Genomic DNA, 23,094 nt, shown 5'->3' with positions numbered 1-23,094 from the left:
CCTTGCTAAGACTAGCAAGGGGGGCACTCTCTGTTCCCCTCTGATGTCTATGTCAGAAGCCTTCTCTGTCTCTTTTCATACTTTAATAAAACTCTGCTACACAAAAGCTCTTGAGTTTTCAAGCCTGGTCCCTGGTCCCAAAGCTAAATCTTCTTCTTTGGCGATCAGGAATCCGACACCTTTCACCTTAAGCTATCACTATGCATTGAATTACTTAAGCAAATAAATAATAAGGGGAATAAAAATTTAAGGGTTTTATCTATTATGTATGATTCTTAATGTGTCCGCTTTGATGCTTCAGTTCCCCATTGTTTCAGTTCAGCTCAGTCAGAGAGTCATGTCCGACTCTTGGCGACCCCATGGACTGCAGCACGCCAGGCCTCTCTGTCCATCACCAACTCCCAGAGCTTACCCAAACTCATGTTCATTGAGTCAGTGATGCCATCCAACCATCTCATCCTCTGTCGTCCCCTTTTCCTCCCACCTTCCGTCTTTTCCAGCATCAGAATCTTTTCCAGCGAGTCAGTTCTTCACATCAGGTGGCCAAAGTATTGGAGTTTCAGCTTCAGCATCAGTCCTTCCAATGAATATTCAGGACTGATCTCCTTTAGGATGGACTGGTTGGATCTCCTTGCAGTCCAAGGGACTCTCAAGAGTCTTCTCCAACACCACAGTTCAAAAGCATCAATTCTTCAGTGCTCAGCTTTCTTTATAGTTGAACTCTCACATCTATACATGACTACTGATAGTCTACAAATACTGATAGGGATTCACTCTTAATAAACCAGTGCTACAAAAGGGGGAAAGAAAAAGACACATAACAAATGCTGTTGAGGACATACAGAAAAGGAAAAGTTTATGTACTGATAATCACGATGGTGTGATCACTCACCTAGAGCCAGACATCCTGGAATATGAAGTCAAGTGGGCCTTAGGAACCATCACTAAAAACCAAAGCTAGTGGAAGTGATAGAATTCCAGCTGAGCTATCAAATCCTAAAAGATGATGCTGTGAAAGTGCTGCACTCAATATACCAGAAAATAAGGAAAACTCAGCCGTGGCCACAGGACTAAAAATTGTCAGTTTTCATCCCAATTCCAAAGAAAGGCAATGCCCAAGAAAATTCTCAAACTACTGCACAATTGCACTCATCTCACACACTAGCAAAGTAATGCTCAAAATTCTCCAAGCCAGGCTTCAACAGTACGTGAACTTCCAAATGTTCAAGCTGGATTTAGAAAAGGCAGAGGAACCAGAGATCAAATTGCCAACATCTGTTTGATCACCGAAAAAGCAAGAGAGTTTCAGAAAAACATCTACTTTTGTTTTACTGACTATGCCAAAGCCTTTGACTGTGTGGATCACAATAAACTGTGGAAAATTCTTCAAGAGATGGGAATACCAGACCACCTGACCTGCCTCCTGAGAAACCTGTATACAGGTCAGGAAGCAACAGTTAGAACTGGACACGAACAACAGACAGGTTCCAAATCAGGATAGGAGCACATCAAGGCTGTATATTGTCACCCTGCTTATTTAATTTATATACAGAGTACATCATGAGAAACGCTGAGCTGGAGGAAGTGCAAGCTGGAATCAAGATTGTGGGGAGAAATATCAATAACCTCAGATATGCAGATGACACCACCCTTATGGCAGAAAGTGAAGAAGAACTAAAGAGCCTCTTGATCAAAGTGAAAGAGGAGAGTGAAAAAGTTGGTTTAAAACGCAACGTTCAGAAAACTAAGATCATGGCATCTGGTCCCATCACTTCATGGCAAATAGATGGGGAAACAATGGAAACAGCGGCAGACTTTATTTTGGGGGGCTCCAAAATCACCGAAAATAGTGAGTGCAGCCATGAAATTAAAAGCCGCTTGCTCCTTGGAAGAAAAGTTATGACCAACCTAGACAGCATGTTAAAAAGCAGAGACATTACTACATTGCCAACCAAGGTCCATGTAGTCAAAGCTTTGATTTTTCCAGTAGTCATGTGTGGATGTGAGAGATGGACTATAACGAAAGCTGAGCACTGAAGAATGGATGCTTTTGAACTGTGGTGTTGGAGAAGACTCTTGAGAGTTCTTTGGACAGCAAGGAGATCCAACCAGTCCATCCTAAAGGAAATCAGTCCTGAATATTCATTGGAAGGATTGATGCTGAAGCTGAAACTCCAATACTTTGGCCACCTGATGCGAAGAACTGACTCATTGGAAAAGACCCTGATGCTGGGAGGAGAAGGGGACGACAGAGGATGAGATGGTTGGATGGCATCACTGAATCAATGAACATGAGTTTGAGTAAGCTTTGGGAGTTGGTGATGGACAGGGAAGCCTGGCATGCTGCAATCCATGGGGTCACAAAGAGTCAGACATGACTGAGTGACTGAACTGAACTGATGTACTGTTGGTGGGAATGTAAATGGGTGCAGCCACTAGGGCAAACAGAAAGGCAGTTCCTCAAAAAAATTAAAAATAGAACTACCACATGATCCAGAAATTCTACTTCTGCATATTTATCCAAAGAAAAACACTTAGCTTGAAAAGATATAAGCACCCCCATGTTCTCTGCAGCATTATTTTCAATAGTCAAGCTATGGAAACAACCTCAATGTCCCTAGATGGATGAATGGATGAAGAAAATGCAATATATAAAATGCAATATTTGTTCTTGTTTACTCACTAAGGCTTAGACACTAAGTTGTCTGACTCTTGTGACTCCCATGGACTATAGCTCACCAGACTCCTCTATCCATAGGATTCTCCAGGCAAGAATACTGGAGTGGGTTGCCATTTCCTTCTCTGGGGGATCTTCCTTGACCCAGGGATCGAGCCAGATCTCCTGCATTGACAGGCAGATTCTTTACCACTGAGCCACCAGAGAAGCCCCAATAAATGTTCACTGAAATGCAAAACAAATGAGACGAGGGGAAATACCAGGCTAAAAAGGTGCATTTTATTTTTGATTGATCATTTGGAAAGGCTGCTCCTCTCTGATTTGATTTAGTTGGCAAGTCACAAATAAAAAAGTTCTGTAGGTCCTTAGCAGATGGCATTCTCACTGAGAAAGTACAACCTGGCAGCTGGAATGAGGCTGCCCCTTTTATGTGAGAAGTTCACTACCCAGACTGAGGAAGTGTATCTCCGCTGCCACAAAAAGGAATGAACTCTTGCCATTTGCAATGTGGATATACCTTGAGGGCATTATGTTAAGTAAGTCAAAGAGAAAAAGATAAATATCATATGATCTCTCTTACATGTGGCATCTTAAAAACCCAAAGAACTAAAACAAACTGAGTTCATGAATATAGAGAACAGACTGTTTTCCGAAAGTGGGGGCTGGGAGTTGGGCAAAATGGGTGAAGGGGGTCAAAAGGTACAAATTGTTAGTAATAAAATGAAAAACTTATGGGGATGTAATATACAGCCTGGTGACTCTAGTTAATAAAACTGTATTGTATATTTGAGAGTAGCTAGGGGAGTGGATCTGAAAGGTTTTATCACAAGAAAACCATTTTTAGTAGCTATGTATGGTGATGGATGTTAAATGGACTACTGTTATGATCATTTTGCAATATACACAAATATTGGGTCATTATGTTGTCCACCTGAAACTAGTATGTTAGATGTCCATCATACCTCATTTTTTTTAAAAAAGAAAATGTTCCAGTCCTCTGAGCTGGTCCTTGGCAAGAACCATGACCTGCTCAACCACATGCCAGGAAGTCTCATCAGTATCAGCAGTAGCAATAAGGAAACAAAAAAGTAATTTAAGATGAATGATGACTAAATGGGAGAAAGAAAGTTTAAAATCCTTAGGTATGAGAACACCAAGTTTTTATTACAGTTTCACTGAAATATCTCTGTATGGGATGATAGAAGTGGTAGAAGAGTGTAAAAAAAAAAGGTAGAAATTACATTTTTCCTATTCTAACAATCACATAAGCCAATCAAACCTTTCTTTGAAGGCTCTGCTTAAAATGCCAATGTAAATATGTTGGAAGGGGGAGGTCACATATCAATACCTTGATATCAAGGATCTTAACCAACTAGTTGATTAGTAACTTAGCAAGTACCTGAAGGAGTGGGCTAGACTAGGGAAGGGGTCAGCAAACGTTTTGTGTACAGGGCCAGAGAGTAAAGATTGTAGGTTCCATGGGGCTGGCTGGTCTCTGTTCTAATGGTGCCATTAGATGCTATTCCATGGTGCCACTGCAATGCTAAAGCAGCCGGAAAGAATGCACAAATGAGCAAAATGCACAAATGAGCAAGCCCTGGCTGCGCTTCAATACAATTTTACTTACAAATGCCATGGAAATAAGAGGAGGTCGGGAAATGTATAGTTATGGGATAGAGCCTGCAAGGCCAGTTCCCCACCCGATGGAGTGTTGTCACCTTGTGCTACCCCAAGAGCAAGCCCCTCGCTGGGACAAGGGGACATAAGGTGGAGGTCAGGTGGCAGGGACTGGAGGTAAAGACGAGATAAATTAGGTTCCTATCAAGGGAGCCCCAAACTTTTTATATGGCTCTTCAGAGTTCATGGGAAGTCCAAGTACAGGTGGAGAATGAACAGTTTTATTATTCAATGTCAGCTTTAAAGCTGAAAAGTTAAATTGTAGCCCTTTGATTAAACCAAGATTGTTCCGAACATCTAATTCTGTTTACTGTCGTGTCTGTGTGTGTATGTGTGTGTGTGTGCACAAGCATGCACTCAGTTGTGTCTGACTCTGTGAACTCATGAACTACAGCCCGCCAGACTCTTCTGTCCATGGGATTCTCTAGGCAAGGATACTGGAGTGGGTTGCCATTTCCTTTTCCAGGGGATCTTCCCAACTCACAGATTGAACCCACATCTCTTGCGTCTCCTGCATTGGCAGGCAGATTCTTTACCACTAGCACCACCTGGGTGAAACATTTCTCCCAAAATATGCAACACCACGTCTATGACCCAGCACAGCATCCCACCTCTTCAATCAGATTGGCCACTCTTATTGACAACATGCTTCAGGACAAAAATCAAGCAAGTTCTAATTCAATCCTTTCAGTTTCTGGCTTTTTTTCCCCTCCCAAAAGACACTGGTTGCCTCATTTTGTAGCTACAAAACTTACACAGCTCAGAAGGGCACATTTCCTAGAAAAGCCACCCCCCCAACTCTGAAGTTCTTAGGAGTCACCTGGAGGTCTTGTTAACAGGTAGTTTCTGATCCAGTGTGTCTTGGGTGGGGGCTTGAAAATTTGCATTCCTAACAAGCTCCCAGGCTGACACAGCTAGTCCATGGACCATGGTTCAGAGAACTGCTTTTCTGAAAGATGCTCACCCCCTCTGAGGAGCTCTGTGGGAGCTGGGGGAGCTCCCTGAGGTGGCATGTGGGGCCTGAGGGCCCCTGGACTCTTCTCAGTTCTTGAGTCAGCCTTCTGGGTAAACAACAGATAGATGGCCTCCCTCCCAGGCATACCCTGGCCGGGTTCAGCAAAGACAATTTGTTCTTTGGCTGAACCTGAACAGCATGTCAGTTAGGCTTATTAGTGAAGACAAACAAACCTCATTATTTGGAAAACGATTGGGTTAGCTCTGGGGTGTCAATGCTAATCAGGTTATAGCCCAGACCCAGAAATGAATGGTGGGAGTTCTGAAGTGCCAGTTCCTGAGGTTCCCGGGAAATGGATTAAGAACTGAATCTAGCCTTTGCTTTTGAATGAAATGGTCGGGCCCTTCCTGTTCAGAGGTCTCCCTCCTGCCTCAGCCCTGCTGCCAGGACTCACCTGTAGCAACCCCAGCTGCAGCCGGTAGAGGAGGTTTCGGGCTGTGGGGGTGGACACAATGAACAGTCTTCTTTTCTCATAAAACTGATCCAAAAGTGCAGCTGCTGTTCTCACGCCGACATTGACATTCATGGCTGTAATCAGAAACAGTTAGGTAGGTCAGAAACCCTCTACTGCTTCTGGCTCAATACAGCCTGTGATGAGACACAGAAACATATGTGTAAGAAGTAAACCCTGAGATAAAGACTCAACTAGAAGTCTTCAGTTTATTCGGGAGGTGGTCCCAAAGAGCACTCAGTTGGGGAATGGGGACGCATGTTAGTTTCCTCTGGCTTGTGGTCAACTCATCACCACAAACCTAGGGGCTTCACACACATTCTCTTACAAATCTGGCAGTGCGAAGTTTGGAACGGGTTTCACTGGGGTCAAGTCAAGGCTGTTGGCAGTGCTGTGCCCCCTCCCCCACCGCCCCCAACCCACATGCCCTGGGGGAGCATCTGTTTCCTTGCCTTTTTCCAGAATCTAGAGGCCGCCTTGCATTCCTTGGCTCCTAGCCTTTGCTCCACCTTCAAAGCCAACAGCGCAGCAGCTTCCAACCTCACTCCTCTCTGAGAGCAGTTCCACCTCCCTCTTATTAAGGATGCTTGGGATTCCATTGAGCCCACCTGGATAATCCATGTGCTTCTCCCCATCTCAAAATCCTTAATTTACAACTTCAAAGTCCCTTTGGCTACATAAGGTAATACACTCACAGGTTCTGGGGATTACGATGTGGATATGTTTGCAGCGCACTAGAGGTGGGGGGCATTACTCTCCTACCCCAGGAAATGAGACAGGGAAAGAAAGAGGGATGTTCTTTGTATTTTAATAAAATTTAAGAGCCTCAGGCATTTAGCTGTTGATGTATGTATCTGTGTCTCCGTCTCTCTCTCTGAGCTAATTCTGAGCGGCTAAGATTAAAGGGAAAGCATAAAGATGAGAAAGTACTAGGAAATGAGAAAAAGTGGAGTAAAGAAATAGAAGCCATGTCCAGAATTTTCTGGCTAGTCCAAATGTCACACTATGATCGCTACCCAGCCCAATTTTTATTCCTCAGTAATAACAGCTGACAGGTATTGAAAGTTTTAGTTTCGTTATTGTTGCTGTTATCCAGGCTAGAATACTGGAGTGGGTTGCTATTCCCTTCTCCAGGGGATCTTCCCAACCCCGGGACCATATGCCAAGTCTTGCTCAATTCCACTGTTCAATAGATGACCTCATTTCATCCTTTCAACAGCTCCAGGATAAGGTAAAGTATTTGCTTCCTCATTTGACATTAGGAGGAAAGATCCCAAAGGCCCAAGATCTGCGGGACTTTCCAGCTAGTGCTGCAAAGCAGGGGCTCTATCATCTGTACACAGTAGCGTACTGGCTTTGAAGAGAAGAACAAGGGTATAGATGTTGTCTGTTTGGGTTGCATGAGGTTTTAGTGGTGGCACGCGACTCTTCATTGTGGCATGTGGGATCAGGGATCGAACCCTGGCCCCCTGTATTGGGAGCGCAGAGTCATAGCCATTGGACTGTCAGGGAGGTCCCAAGGGTGCAGACTTTGCTAATTCATAATGCCACTGATTTATAATGAACCCTGGGCTCCTACCTCCTGCTTCCTCCTTAGAGGACATGTGAGAGAAATCAGAAGATGAGCAGAGGCAAAGGAGGAGAGTGGGCAAGACTGGGCTGCCCAGTTATTGGAGGACTGTTATCACCCAATAGATGAAGATGGCTGGCGCTGAACCTTTCAAAGTATATAGAACAAAAGCCTCCCTGTCCTGGCAATCGGAACCAAAGGGGCTTCAGGGTCTGCTGCTGGCTGGAGAGAGAGCTGCCCTCGTACCTGTGCAGGTGGGTTCAGCGCCAGACCAAGCCAGGTTGGACTGACATACTCGGGCAGAGCTCCCCTGGAGCTCGTAGCCTCCGACGCAGGAGAATTCACACACGGCCCCGTAATTATCGCCGTCACTGGAGCACTTCATGTAGCCATTCTCCGGGGCATGGAGCTTGCCGCAGCGTCTCACTGTGTGGGACACAAGCCCAGAGGGTGTCAGTGCTGAGTGCCCCTGCCCCCCACCACAAAGTAAGCAGGGAAGAGCAGGAGTCAGAAACACCAGCTTCTACACTGGGCGGGTGTGTAGCGAGGGGCAGGTGTGGCTACCTGCCAGTGGGTGGGCCTTGGGAGGGTCACTGTTCAAACCAACAAGACCACTGAGATGAACTGATTCAGCTCCCCGTGGTCTAGATGAGGAGGTTGAACCCAGAAGAGGAAGGAGTAAAGATGGCTAGTTATTAGCTACCCAAACCATGAAGTTCAAACTAAACCTTAAAAACCTTTTTTTCCCAAAGGTTCTGGAACACCAAGAACATGGTCGGCTGGTGGGCTACCTAAGGGGCTCCTAACCTCCTTCATAGAAGGACTCAAATAGGCTTTGGCTGGTCACTGAAGCCCAGGAGTGGAAAAGCGATTTTTTTAATAGTTTTTATTTTTTTTTCTCCCATTTATTTTTATTAGTTGGAGACTAATTGCTTTACAATATTGTAGTGGTTTTTGCCACACATTGACGTGAATCAGCCATGGATTTACATGTGTTCCCCATCCCGATCCCCCCTCCCACCTCCCTCCCCATCCCATCCCTCTGGGTCATCCCAGTGCACCAGCCCCGAGCACTTGTCTCATGCATCCAACCTGGACTGGAGATCTGTTTCACACTTGATAATATACATGAAAAGCTATTAAATACTATTGTTCTGGGACAGCCAGCGATGGGCTCATGTAAGAGGAGCTTACTGCTTTCTTGGACACCTTCAATCATCTGCCAGCACTCAACCTCATCCGGATTTGAATTGTGAAATTTAGGCAGTGAGGTGGCACCCTTCCCCTAGCCTCATGATCAGAGGCAAATCCAGAGCAGGCAAATCTCCCTCTGACAATGGGCACTCACAGAAGGTTCTAGCTTGAGCCTCTGCTTCCCTCTGTTCTTACAAAGAGAGGAAAAAAAAAAAAAGCCAAGAAGCAGTCATCTTACCTCTTACTTTAACTCGAAATTTGCAAGTGCCCTTGTTCTCGGCTCTGTCATAGACTGTGTACTGGATCTTGTGGTCTCCTTCTGGAAAATGCGAGCCTGGGGGTGGGCCTTTTAGAATAACACTTAAAGGGGGAAAAAATCAGAAACACCAAAGATGATCGCTGTAGGCCCTAACAACAATCAGGCCATGATGGCCTAAGGATCAAAGAGGACCATCATGAGTGTTTGTTGAGCACCCATTCTGTTCAAGATACAGAGACTCCAAGGGACTGCCATTAGGCCAGTTTTACTAGTTTAATTCTCACAGAAGAGAATTTTCTGAGTTTCACTCTGTTTTGGAAGTGCAGTTTGAGGCCGGAAAATGGAAGTCCCCAGTTTCTGGAAAGATCAGACTGGTTTTTCATGTTGGGATGTAGAACAGAGGATGGGAAACGCTAAGAACCCAGAGCCCAAGTCTTCCTTCCTTTGGTCCAAGGGAGACCTGAACTGCTGCCTGATTGGGAGGATGAGGGAATTTTCTTTGACGGAAATCATTTGAGAGGGTAGTCCCAGCAGTCACTGGCAATTTGGGCCTGCAGGGGGCGCTAGAACTTTCTTTGCTTTTTTTTATCTCGGTGATGACCTTTCCTGAACAAAAGGCAAATTCACTGTGATTTTCATGGTGATCATAATAATAACTCAAGTTGTTATTATCTTTATTATTAGTTAGTATTATTATCATTATTATTATTCTTTGTGCTGTGTGTGCTGAGTCACTCAGTCGTGTCTGACTCTTTGCAACCCATGGACTGTAGCCTGCCAGGCTCCTCTCTCTCTGGGGATTCTCCAGGCAAGCATACTGGCGTGGGTTGCCATTCCCTCTTCCAGGGGATCTTCCCAACCCAGGGATCGAACCCAGTTTCCTGTATTGCAGGCAGATTCTTTACCTTCTGAGCTACCAGGGAAGCCCAATATATAAACCTTACACATGTCTGGCATGGTTCTACACATTATACACACACACACACACATATACAGTAGTTTATTTAATCCTCCCAACAACTCTATGACATAGGCATTATTATATCCATTTCACAGATGAGGAAACTGAGCCATCAAAAGATCAAGGAACCCACCCAAGGTCACAGAGCAAGGGTGACTCCCACATCTTTCTTCTCAGTTGTCTGATAAGAATATCAGTAGGTACAATATGATCAATTGTTTTTCAATAGATAATTTCCCTTCTTTCTACACGTCTGAGGAATGAAAAGAATATTGACTGACAATGTGCATGTGAAACTCTCACTGTCACCATTGAGGAGAACCTTCCACATAGGTGGACAAGGCAGTTGTTTACAAGTATGCAGTGAGGGGTGTTAAGAGAGCGCCAGACATCCCAGCATTACAGACGCATCACACTGGGCCTTAGGTGCTTTAAGGTCCTCATCAGCAAGCACACTTTAAAAGCAAATAAACCTGAGAGGAATCAGACTTCAAACATGAGTGGCCACTCACCTCTTGGAGACTCTCTTTCATGTGTGACATGCAAATAACAGTCATAGGGCATAAATATGGGAGCTCACAGGAAGCACTTTTCTCAGCACCTAACACTAGAACCTTCCCCTCCAGAAGGGGACTACAGAACAGAAGCTTGCAAAAGACACGAGGAAAAGAAGAGAAATGCCAGAGAAGCAAGGAGGCCAAGCAAGAGCTGAAAAGGGGGAAAAGACAGCCTTATCTGAACTCCTCATTCTGCTCCACACCTCTGATGGCTCTGGGCTATAGAATTTAGGAAGCCAATAGCTGTTCTAAACAGATGGTTCGGGTTACCAAGATGCTCTTTCAAAATGTCACATTTCTAGCTGTAACACACAGATTACCATGAAAATGCCAAGGTGAATATCCTTGCTAGATAGCTAGAGTCATCTGATGACCTGATATTGTGTGTATATTATACCAGATTTCAATAGCAATCGCAGTTGTGAGAATCTAAGAATCTGTTATGGGCTAGGGGCAGAGCCAGGCATCCTGCCGGGTCCCAAAAGATTCAACAATTGGTAAAAGCCAATCCCTGATGACATCAAGGGCTTCCCAGGTGGCTCAGGGGTAAAGAACCCGCCTGCCTGCCAATGTAGGAGACCTGGGTTTGATCCCTCCCTGGGTCAGGAAGATCCCCTGGAGGAAGAAATGGCAACCTACTCCAATATTCTCCCTGGAGAATCCCATGGCCAGAGGAGCCTGGCAGGCTAAAGCCCATGGGGTCACAAAGAGTTGGACATGACTGAGCACACACACATGACACATGACATGGTTATATCAACTGTGACTTATATTTTTAATCCCCATTGCCTAAAGTTTCTCCTTAAGGGGTGACATATGTATGTGACAGCAAACAAATAATTTCTTAATACTCACACTTTATCTTTGAGGAATTACAAGGGGAAACATAACAAATATGATCTAAGCTAGATGGTGGGAAAAATTATCAGGCTGTCAGAACAAAATGTCCTAGGGGTGAAAGACGGAGCCTCTTCCTAGAAGAAAATGTTCTTTTATGGCTAATAATGGCTTAGAAACATATTCTCTTGCCCAGCCTGGGTTGACAGAATTCTAGAAAGCCTTGCCCTGCTGTATGGCTCACCAGGGGTAAGTCAGAGGTGTTCTTTGTCCACAGATGGAAACTCGGTGGGGAGGTTTAATAGGACCATGTACTCTAGGCATGGATGTGAACATGCTACTTCATATCTGAAGAAGTGGCCTCCAGGGAACATGAGGGCCTATCCATAGCCGCAGGGACACAGGTGCAGCTGATAGATTAGAACAACATGTGGCTGAACTTCACTGAAGGGAACCACCCATTTTTAAAGATTTTGGGGATGTATTTCAAACTCTTTGTGCAGTTGGTCCTGGAGAAGGGGGTTGGAGTGGGGAATAAGGCAGAAGGACTCCTCTTTTATTTACAAGTGGTTTAAGTGTTTAATGGTCATATATTAAAAAATTAAAAATCAAAAGTTGTGAAAGAAACAGGTGCCAAAACAAGAGATTTTGGAGTTCTGCTCTAAAACATACTCCCCGAGCACAAGGGGGCGACACTGAGCTCCACCTGGGAGACATAGGTTCCCAGGGAGGCGGTGGCTTAGGAAGGCCTGGGTAGAGGGCCTAGCAGACAATGGCAGTGAGTCTTTCCCTGAATTAACCACTTGGCTTCCTCTTCCTCCTTCTGTCCCTTTTCCTCCCTTCTCCCCACCACTCCTTCTGACTTCCTTTCTTTCCTTCAACAAATAGTTACTAAGTAGCAACTATGTGCTAGGCATGGTTCTGGGCACTAAGGATATGGCTGCAAACATACTGTAGTTGAGACAGGCAATAAACAGATACATCAGTGAAGAATGTAGTATGCCAGACAGTGAAGAAAAATAAAGAAATGAATGAGGTATGGCTGAAAGAGTGCTGTACCGAGTCCAAAAGCATACACTGACCAGCAGATACACACTTCCTTATTCTTGGTAGTGAATTTCTCACATAAACAGGCAACCTCATTCCAGCTGCCAAGTTGCACTTACTCAGTGAGAATGCCATCTGCTGTGTCTCTTCCCTCGGGCGTCTCCCAGGACACTCGGGCTGTCAGCTTGTTGGGTTCTGCAACGCGTTCCTTCACACTTGGACACTTGATTCTAGGAGGTTCGAGATCTGAAAATATAATCAGAATATTCTCACCATCATCAGGAAATATTAACCTGGGGTTCGACACCCAACCCACCACTGGACATGCCCAAAGCTCTGTGCTGAGTTGTATCTGACTCTTTGTGACCCCATGGACTGTAGCTCACCAGGCTCCTCTGTTCATGAGATTTCCCAGAGGAAGAATACTAAAATGGGTTGCCATTTCCTTCTCCAGGGGATCTTCCTGACCCAGGGATTGGACCCCTGTCTCTTGTATCTCCTGCACTGGCAGGCAGGTTCTTTACCACTGTACCATCTTTGCGGGTGCCCAAAGCTCTAGGTGCTCCCTATTTTTGAAGGGTTTCTTCACCCCTTCTGTATTTATCTTCTTTCCCTTCATCTTGCCCCTTCTTGTCTGCCGAGTTCAACTTTTTATTTTGTATTGGGATATGCATGCGTGTTCAGTCACTTCAGTCATGTCCGACTGTTTGCGACCCTATGAACTGTAGCTCATCAGGATCCTTTGACTATGGGAGTCTCCAGACAAGAATACTGGAGTGGGTTGCCATGCCCTCCTCTAGGGGATCTTACCAACCCAGGGATCAAACCCGAGGCCTCCTGCGTCTTCTGCATCACAGGTGGGTTCTTTACCACTCAGCCACCAGGGAAGCCCGTATTGGGGTATAGCCGATTAACAATGATTGTGATAGTTACAGGCGCACAGCAGAGTGACTCAGCTGTGTGTGTGTGTGTACACATATATATGTATCCATTCTACCCCATTCTCCCCTCCGACCCAGGTGTGTGTGTGTGTGTGTATACACATATATATGTATCCATTCTACCCCATTCTCCCCTCCGACCCAGGTGTGTGTGTGTGTATACACATATATATGTATCCATTCTACCCCATTCTCCCCTCCGACCCAGGTGTGTGTGTGTGTGTATACACATATATATGTATCCATTCTACCCCATTCTCCCCTTCGACCCAGGTGTGTGTGTGTGTGTGTGTGTGTGTGTACACATATATATGTATCCATTCTACCCCATTCTCCCCTCTGACCCAGGTGTGTGTGTGTGTGTGTGTGTGTGTGTGTGTGTGTATACACATATATATGTATCCATTCTACCCCATTCTCCCCTCCGACCCAGGCTGCCACATCACATTAAGCAGAATTTCCAGTGATATGCCTGCTGAGTTTTAAAGACTGTGTGAGTACTTACCTGTGTATGGCTAAACCAGCAATCAACTGGCCTTGCTAGTGTCTTGTAGGGTAATTTATCAGCTACAGCAACTTCTTCCCCACGCTTCCAAACTCTGCCTGTTGACTTGGCAACATAGCAGTTACCCAACTAGAAATCATTCAGCCATAGTGAATCCTTCCTGCTTTAAAGACAGTATCATCAGATACTAGAGAAAAGTGCCTTAGGTATCATCTAGTTTGATTCAATTCAAGGCAACAAATCTTTAATGAGGACCAGCCTTCCCTAAGGCATCATTTCAGCTGCTGGGCTTGGGCATGCAAAGGCAAGAGAATCATGTTATTCTCAGAGTTGACAGTCTGTTGAGGGGATTATGTCACCATATGTGAAATATGACACGAGGTAGAAAATTAACACTGCTCTAGACTACATAAAAGTAAATGCTATGGAGGCTTACAGGAGTTACCCAATGCTCTCATTTTACAGATCAGGAAACTGAGCCTCAGACAGCATAAGTGATCTATTTAAGGTCAGGCATAGAAATAATGAGAATGTGAATTATAACCCAAATTAGAGCACTTATCCTTAGAACAGACTTCCTTGGTGACTCAGAGGGTAAAGAATCTTCCTGCAATGCAGTAGACCCAGGTTCAGTCCCTGGGTTGGGAAGATCCCCTGGAGAAGGGAATGGCAACCTACTCCAGTATTCTTGCCTGGAGAATTCCATGGATAGAGGAGCCTGGTGAGCTGCAGTCCAAGAGGTCGCAGAGAGTCAGACATGACTGAGCGACTAACACATGCACACACAACGTGAAATCATAAGAAGGGGGAATTCAAACTTTTGCAACCTCTACTTGATGATTTTCAACAGGCAGAGAATGTATTTTTAAGAGGGCAGAGTAAATTAACATTTTGATTTGCATTATTTTACATGTCAACTGGTAATTGCTTATTTTTTTCCATTTATTTTTATTAGTTGGAGGCTAATTACTTTACAATATTGTAGTGGTTTTGGCCATACATTGACATGAATCAGCCATGGGTTTACATGTGTTCCCCATCCCGATCACCCCTCCCGCCTCCCTCCCCATCCCATCCCTCTGGGTCTTCCCAGTGCACCAGCCCTGAGCACTTGTCTCAGGCATCCAACCTGGGCTGGTGATCTGTTTCACCCTTGATAGTATACTTGTTTCAATGCTGTTCTCTCAGAACATCCCACCCTCGCCATATGACCCAGCAATCCCACTCCTGGGCATACACACTGAGGAAACCAGATCTGAAAGAGACACGTGCACCCCAATGTTCATCGCAGCACTGTTTATAATTGCCAGGACATGGAAGCAACCTAGATGCCCATCAGCAGACGAATGGATAAGGAAGCTATGGTACATATACACAATGGAATATTACTCAGCCATTAAAAAGAATTCATTTGAATCAGTTCTAATGAGATGGATGAAACTGGAGCCCATTATACAGAGTGAAGTAAGCCAGAAAGATAAAGACCAATACAGTATACTAACACATACATATGGTAATTGTTTAAATACTACTATAGCCTGAATGAAAATGAAATGTCCTTTGATTCTGAATCACAAACATTTCTGAGAGACTAAATGCACCAAGTCAAGTCTTCATACACTTTCTCTTGTGTCTTGTCCAATAACTGTCATTTTATTTAGGGAAAGAAATCACGAATAATTTGTTAAACAGTAGTGTCTTCAGCGATCCAAATTCATTTTCATTCAATGCCATGCCTCAGTGGAGTGTGAATTTACAGCCATAATATGCTAATCCTAAAGTGAATAACTATATTTTATTAAATCTAAGTCACCAATTGTGAGATGCATGCTAATTTCAGGGATAGTAACTGTGAAAAAAAAATATGCTTCTTAGAACTTATAGTTTATCAACGAGATGGTGAGATGAAACCTGCTTTAAATGAGTTAAAGGTGTATATTTTCAGTTGCTAAGATGTTAAAAACAGTCCTTTTTTGTTTTTACTATGATAGGTAATAGAAGACATACTTTGATAGTTCAGATGAACATTTTTCAGCTTTGGGAGAATCAGAAAGATATGTATATAATACCTGCCCCCTGCTGGTCAAATATAGTCAGCAAGCTCATAATAGAAAGCATATTTATTTTTTTAAAAATTGAAGCCGAGGGACTCCTCTGGCGGTCCATGGTTAGGACTCTGGGCTTCCACTGCATGGGGTGCAGGTTCAATCCCTGATCAGGGGACTAGGATCCCACATGCTGCATGGCATGGGCAAAAATATTTTTTAAAAGAGGGGGGTGTGAAAATGAATTATATCTCAATTAAAAATGCTGTACTGTGGCCCAGGGGTAAAGAACCTGCCTGCCAATGCAGGAGACACAGATTTGATCCCTGGGTAGGGAAGATCCCCTGGAGAAGGAAACGGCAACCCACTCTGGTATTCTTGCCTGGGAAATCCCAAGGACAGAGGAGCCTGGTGGGCTACAGCCCATGGGGTTGCAAAAGAGTCAGGCATGACAGAGCTACTGAACAACAATACTGAATCTAGAAAAAAAATTAAAGCCATAAAGGAGGGGAGGAGGAAGGGAAATAGATTTCAGTATAAAATTACTTAGTGTTACCATATTTTCTTGGAGCAACACTGTCAGAGTGAAAAGATATTCTTACCCTTTGTGTCATGTAAACTAAACATCTGGATGATATGTTGGATTGTTTTCCCTATAAACTAGACATATTGACACTGAGCAAACACAGCTCCAAATTAGGTTATCTGGGTGAATAGTCTCAGAGCTTCCCAAAACCAGCTTCTGACAGCTAACAATGATCAGTCGAATTTGGCCTACTTTTTCAGAAGCGGTGTTCTTCCAAACAAGAACCAAGAGGAAATAAAGCACTAACGATAATAACTAATATTTATTTACTGACCCTCCCTACATTATTTCACTGAATTCTCGCCACCAACCACTAGACTAAATCTTGTTGTTATCATCCCCATTTATAGTCTGGGAAGCCTTTCCTCTCTTTGGGAACTTCTTTGCGGTCTAGGATTTTAAGACATGATCACATATTTTTAAATTTTAATCAGTCAAAGACTTCTGTGTGTCTGCCTACTGCTGAGCTAGTTATTTCCCTCCATCCTCTGCATACACATTCTTTCCTGGTCATCACATCCAACTTCCCCATAAACCCTGGAAAAGCAGCAGCAGAGCGGACCCCTGTCAGATTCTCAAGCATCAGGCCCTCTTTTTCAGCTGATGAGACTAGCTGGCCTGCCCTCCAGCAGATGCTCCAGAAACTGAAGCCTATTATTACACAGCCATGGCCATCACTGCTATTTCTACATTATTATAAATTTCCATGAATGAAATAAACGAAGTTACTATAGAAACCTGATCACAATTCCTTGTTGAGTCAGAGCACCCACAGGGCCAGTTATGGTGTGGCAACCCGGCAACTCTCATGAACATCCTGGCCTCTGCCCCACTCACTGGAGACATCTGACAAACTGTCCTCTGCCTCTGTGCTCTAGCTTCTTCTCTGCATATAAAATACCAGAAACAAACATGTCGCACTGTGTCAACCACTGTTTATCTGTGAAGCTATACTACATACTTGGGAATATTTACTATGTCTAACAAGATAGATGGTGGGAATAAAAAAGAGGGTGAGGGCTTCCCTGGTGGTCCAATGGTTAAGAATTTGCCTGCCAATGCAGAAGACACATGTTTGATCACTGGTCCAGGAAGATTCCCCATGCTGTGGAGCAAGTAAACCCATGTGCCACAACTCTGGAGCCTGTGCTCCAGAGCCCAGGAGCCGCAACTACTGAAGCCCATTCACCCTAGAGCCTGTGCTCTACAACAAGAGAAGCTACCAGGATGAGAAGCCCACGCATCACAAGTAGAGAGTATCTCCCATTCTCTGCAAGTGGAGAAAAGCCCATGTATGTCCATTTCTTCAGAAGAAAAGAAGTTTTCCTGGGCCTGTGACCCTCCAGAAAAAAGATTCGATTCCAAGCCTTGTTTCAAGTTATCTATGGCCATGGGATGGGTTCTACCAGTGAGCTGTGAGAAAAAGTGACATGTGCAACTTCTGGGTTGTGCTTTAAAAAGGTATGTATGTGTTTGGGGCGGGAGGTACTCTCCTCTTTCTTTTTCCTCCACCCTGGTTTGAATGTGTATGAAGTGGTGAGCTGTGAACAGCCATCTTTGATTGCAGATGAAAGCTGCAAGTTGAGAGTGGAAGAAAAAATGAGGAGGAGGTTGGGTCTGGGACACTGCCTGGACATTTATATGAGAATGGAAGTTCTAACTTGTTTAAAGTATTATGATTTTGGCCTTATTAATATACCTGGAAATAGGATATAAGCAACCACACCTGTTTTTTTCAAATTTGGTATGACATCTTCCAAGATGTATTTCACTAATGATTTCTAAGCTCTGATTTCTAACAAGGAATACTCTGGTGAATTTCCTGGGAAGGTGGCTACCCATAATCCCCTTACAGACATGCGGTTTCTCCTACCAACAATAAAATGGGAAAGATTAGAGTCCCTTCAAGAAAATAAAGGGAACATTTTATGCTAAGATGGGCACAATAAAGGACAGAAATGGCAAGGACCTATCAGAAGCAGAAAAGATTAAGAAGAGGTGGTAAGAATACACAGAAGAACTATACAAAAAAGGTCTTACTGACCCAGATATCCATGATGATGTGATCACTCGCCTAGAGCCAGACATCCTGGAGTGTGAAGTCAAGTGGTCTTTGGAAGCATTACTAGGAACAAAGTTACTAGAGGTGACAGAATTCCAGCTGAGCTATTTAAAATCCTAAAACATGATGCTGTGAAAGTGCTGAACTCAATATGTCAGCAAATTTGGAAAACTCAGCAGTGGCCACAGGACTAAAAATTGTCAGTTTTCATTCCAATTCCAAAGATGAGCAATGCCAACAAATATTCAAAATACTGCACAATCATGCCCATTTCACATGCTAGGCAAGGTAATGCTCAAAATACTTCAAGCTAGGCTTCAACAGTACATGAACCGAGAACTTCCAGATGTAAGCTGGATTTAGAAAAGGCAGAGGAACCAGAGATCAAATTGCCAACATCTGTTGGATCATAGAAAAAGCAAGGGAATTCCATAAAAACATCTACTTATGTTTCATTGACTACAGAAAACCCTTTGACTGTGTGAATCACAGCAAACTGGGGAAAGTTCTTAAAGATACGAAATACCAGACCACCTTAACTGCCTCCTGATAAACCTGTATGCAGATCAAGAAGCAACAGTCAGAAGCAAGAGGTAGAAGAACTGGACATTGAACAATGGACTGATTCCAAATTGGGAAAGGGGTACATCAAGGCTGTATATTGTCACCCTGCTTATTTAACTTATATGCAAAGTACTTCATGTGAAATGCCGGGTTGGATAAAGCACAAGCTGGCATCAAGATTGCAGGGAGAAAAAAAAAAAACAAAAAAAGATTGCAGGGAGAAATATCAATAACCTCAGATATGCAGATGACACCACCCTTATGGCAGAAAGTGAAGAGGAACTAAAGAGCCTCTTGATGAAGGTGAAAGAGGAGAGTAAAATAGCTGACTTAAAACTCAACATTCAAAAAACTAAGATCATGGCATCTGGTCTCATCACTTCATGGCAAATAGCTGGGGGTAAAAATGGAAACAGAAACAGACTTAATTTTCTTGGGCTCCAAAATCACTGCGGATGGTGACTGCGGCCTTAAAATTAAAAGATGCATGCTCCTTGGAAGAAAAGCTATGACCAACCTAGACAGCATATTAAAAAGCAGAGACATCACTTTGCCAACAAAGTTTCATCTAGTCAAAGTTATGGTTTTTCCAGTAGTCATATATGGATGTGAGAGCTATATCATAAAGAAGGCTGAGGGCCGAAGAATTGATGCTTTCAAACTGTGGTGTTGGAGAAGACTTGAGAGTCCCTTGGACTGCAAGGAGATCAAACCAGTCCATCCTAAAGGAAATCAATCCTGAATATTCATTGGAAGGAATGATGCTGAAGCTTCAATAGTTTGGCTACCTGATGTGAACAGCTGATTCATTGGAAAAGACCCTGATACTGGGAAAGACTGAAGGCAGAAGCAGAAGCGGCAACAGAGGATGAGATGGTTGGATGGCATCACTGATGTAACAGACATGAACTCAGGCAAACTCCAGGAGATGGTGGGGGACAAGGAGGCCTGGCAGGCTGCAGTCCATGGGGCTGCAAAGAGTTGGACACAAATGAGCAACTGAACAATAGCAACCTTCTACCAAGAGGTAGAGTCTGCCTCCCCTTCATCTGAATCTGTGCCTGGCTTGTAACTTGCTTTGACCGACAGAATGCAAGGGAAGTGATTCTATGCCAGTCCCAGGCGTAGGCCCTTAAAGAGTCTGGCACCTTCTGTGTTTACCAGCTCAGAAGCCAGCTGCCATCTAAAGAAGCCCAATTATCTGACTTGAGAGGCCAAGTGGAGAAGATGAGAAATGAAGGGAGAAAGAAAAAAGGGACTCAAATGTTAGCCAGTACAGCGACCTCTGAATGAGATGCTGCACACGGGAGTGAAGCCATCTTGGATCCTCCAGCCCCAGACACTGGCCATGACTATGTGCAACAAAGGTGAGCTGTCTCCACCAAGCCCTGCCCAAATTGCCAACCCAAACAACCATGAGCCATAACATGGTTGATTGAAGCCACTAAGTTCTGGGTGATTGGTTGTGCAGCAATAGATTACTGACACAAACATAAAATAGTTGGAGGTTGTTGATGGAGGGAAGAAGTGGTCATTTCCTGGCACACAGAGAGAGTGACTAACCAAGGCAGAACAAACCTGGCCACTGAAAACTTCCCTCATTGCTTGCTTCCCCCAGCTAGACTGTAATCCATGTGCATGTCCCTGAACCGAGTTTCCACTTCTTTGGCACCATATGAGATATAAGGAAACTTTCCCAATGGACCAAAGAGTTGAGACGCAAAGAATTCCACAACTGGAAGTCACTATCTTCATCAGAAAGATGCCAAACTAAAAATTCATTGGGGATATACTACAGTGGTGCAGTAACAGTTTACCTGTTTAGTTTGTGCTAAAAATGATGCCAGTTTAAAAAGTGGAGCAGTATCTCGGACTTCCAAGGTGGTAGTGTAACCACTGGAGACCTCAAGTTTCCAATGCAGGGGACGCGGGTTCGATCCCTGATCAGAGAGCTAGATTCTGCATGCCCTGGTTGGGCAAGTTCGACATGCCATGCAGTGGGGCCAAAAAAAAAGTGGAGTAGTATCTCAATCAAGCAACTTGTTGCAAAGCTGAAACTAGCTTCCTGAAAGTTTAGAAAACAATGTGTATTTGTCAACCTGGGAAAAATTTTGTATGATTTCAGAGCATTTACAGCAATGCCCTGATACATTTATTCTCAGCCCCACGACATTTGTATCCTCAACTGAATCTCTAGAAATAATACCATTCTGCCCAGCAAACTTCCTTGTGGGTCACTGGGTCAACCGAGCTGTCAGATAATTGGGAAGCCGGAAAAGTAGTCCATCAATTTGCGTATCTAAAACTGCAGAGATTTTTTTTTTTTTATTCCAGACTTCCATTTGTATTAACTCTCCAACTATTCTATTCCACAGGAAATATAAAATAAGCAGAGAGTAATTTCAGGAAGCAAGATGGTTTGTACATGGTCTTTTGTTAAAACATCTCAATGGAAAAAAAAAAAAAAAAAACATCTCAATGGGGCTCCCTGTGTATCTGAAGATACTTGCTCGGTTTTCATTGTCTATGGGTTTTAAATTTACTTGAAGTTTTTTTCTCTTCCTGTTGGCCTAGGGTAAAGTGTTGGTCCAAAGGAGAGGACCTGTAATTATAACTGTCCATTGTTATATCTACATGCCAATGTAACCGGAAAGGACTAAAAATGGAAAGAAAGAAAAAAATATACCCCAAAACAATAGTTGTTACAGTCTATGGGTTTGGTTTTATATATATATATATCAATGGAAGTTGTGGCTCTCTAAATATTTTACCCTCCTGCAATTTGCAGTATGTTTTTTTTTTCCGCCTACATTGACTTATTTCTATCTATATCTGTTTTTGAAATAACCATGGACATGAGTCTACTGCCAGAGTGTAGGCTGCCTAAGAGAATGAATTTTGACTTGTGGTCCTAGAATGAATTTTGACTTGTGGTCCTTTCAAATTAGCCAGACCACAGAACTGACCACCTCAGCATCAAAAGCCAGCCCAGGGTTCTCTCCTCCCTCCAGATCTGAAGGAGAACTGAGAGGATTTCCTTAGCACTCAGCACAGCTGGTCCTAGAGCCATTGCTCAAGGCAGTGTAGAAATCTGAGAATTCCTTGGCCACCAGGTGTCAGCTCCTAAACTAGGCTGAGGCTCCAAGCTGTGCTCACAGACCCCCAAGCCCTGCCAACATACCAAGTCAATAAATTCATTTAATAATACATTGAAAGCCAAAGAGTCCATGACATCCCTGGAGTAAAATTCACGGGGGACAAACTCCAGCTTCTCTGTCACAGAATCAAAGAAAGATTTGCCTGCTTGCTGTGTCTTATTTTTTTTTTCCTGGGAGCTCATTGATCACTGATCTCCTTTTCACCCCTCCCACTGCATGCACCAATTCCCCTACCCCCAAAGATGTCTGTACCTTGCTCTGTCCCACTCCAAGATCAATCCCCTGGAATTGGGGTTCATTTCTTAGGTTTTTCTCTCTCCCTCTGGGAAGGTTCCAGGCCCATCTGGTTCGGCTTAAGACACGCTTGTTGCTTTTTGAGAACAATCAGCACTTTCTTTCCATTGTTACGCACAATCTGGACATCGGAACACTGTGATCCCTGGAGGATTCTGCCAGTGCTGGCTCAGCAGGGAGATTTTCGAGTATCTCCTCCCCTCCCATCACCTCTGCCCCTTCCAATGTGAGGGAATAGACATTCAAAGCCGGGGGGTGGGGGTGGGGGGGGTGGGGGGGTGGGTGGTGGAGTGGAGTGTTCTGAACAGCTAGCTCGCACACTCCAAGTCACCAGGCAGCGAGTGAAAGCAACATCTGGGAAGGGCTCTTCTGACTTCAACATCTGGCCTCAGGTCATGTCCTTCTAGAAGAGTGTGCCTGGAGCTCACAGCCTGAGCACTATTCTACATGCATGGGCTGAGCAGGGCCGCTATGCAGGCTCCTCCTCACTGAGAATGACAGCGATTTACAGGGAGATGTCTAAGACCTCAGAGCAAGGCTGCTGAGGACTTCCTGGTGGTCCAGTGGTTGGGAATCCTCCTGCCAGTACAGGGGAGACGGGTTCAATCCCTGGTCCGGGAAGATTCCACATGCCTCGGGGCAACCTGTGTGACACAACCACGTGTGCCCATGTGTCTAGAGCCCGTGTGTCTAG

The 23,094-nt window shown here is 44.2% G+C and overlaps 1 protein-coding gene across 2 annotated transcripts in view; it reads right to left on the bottom strand.

Moving 5' to 3' along the window:
• SRPX (sushi repeat containing protein X-linked) overlaps nt 1–23,094 on the bottom strand; it is a 142,683-nt gene that overhangs the window by 49,734 nt on the left and 69,855 nt on the right. For both annotated transcript variants that reach the window (XM_061135929.1, XM_061135930.1), the window contains 4 exons: nt 12,365–12,491; nt 8,823–8,944; nt 7,637–7,816; nt 5,764–5,897 (listed from right to left, as the gene is read on the bottom strand). In XM_061135929.1, the coding sequence (XP_060991912.1) occupies nt 5,764–5,897; nt 7,637–7,816; nt 8,823–8,944; nt 12,365–12,491 (563 nt within the window). The remainder of the gene's footprint in view (nt 1–5,763; nt 5,898–7,636; nt 7,817–8,822; nt 8,945–12,364; nt 12,492–23,094) is intronic.

The sequence above is a fragment of the Dama dama genome, chromosome X, assembly GCF_033118175.1.
Source record: "Dama dama isolate Ldn47 chromosome X, ASM3311817v1, whole genome shotgun sequence".
Classification (NCBI taxonomy): Eukaryota; Metazoa; Chordata; class Mammalia; order Artiodactyla; family Cervidae; genus Dama; species Dama dama.
Note: the sequence above shows the minus strand (reverse complement) of the source record. Positions and strands in the feature narration are given on the sequence as shown.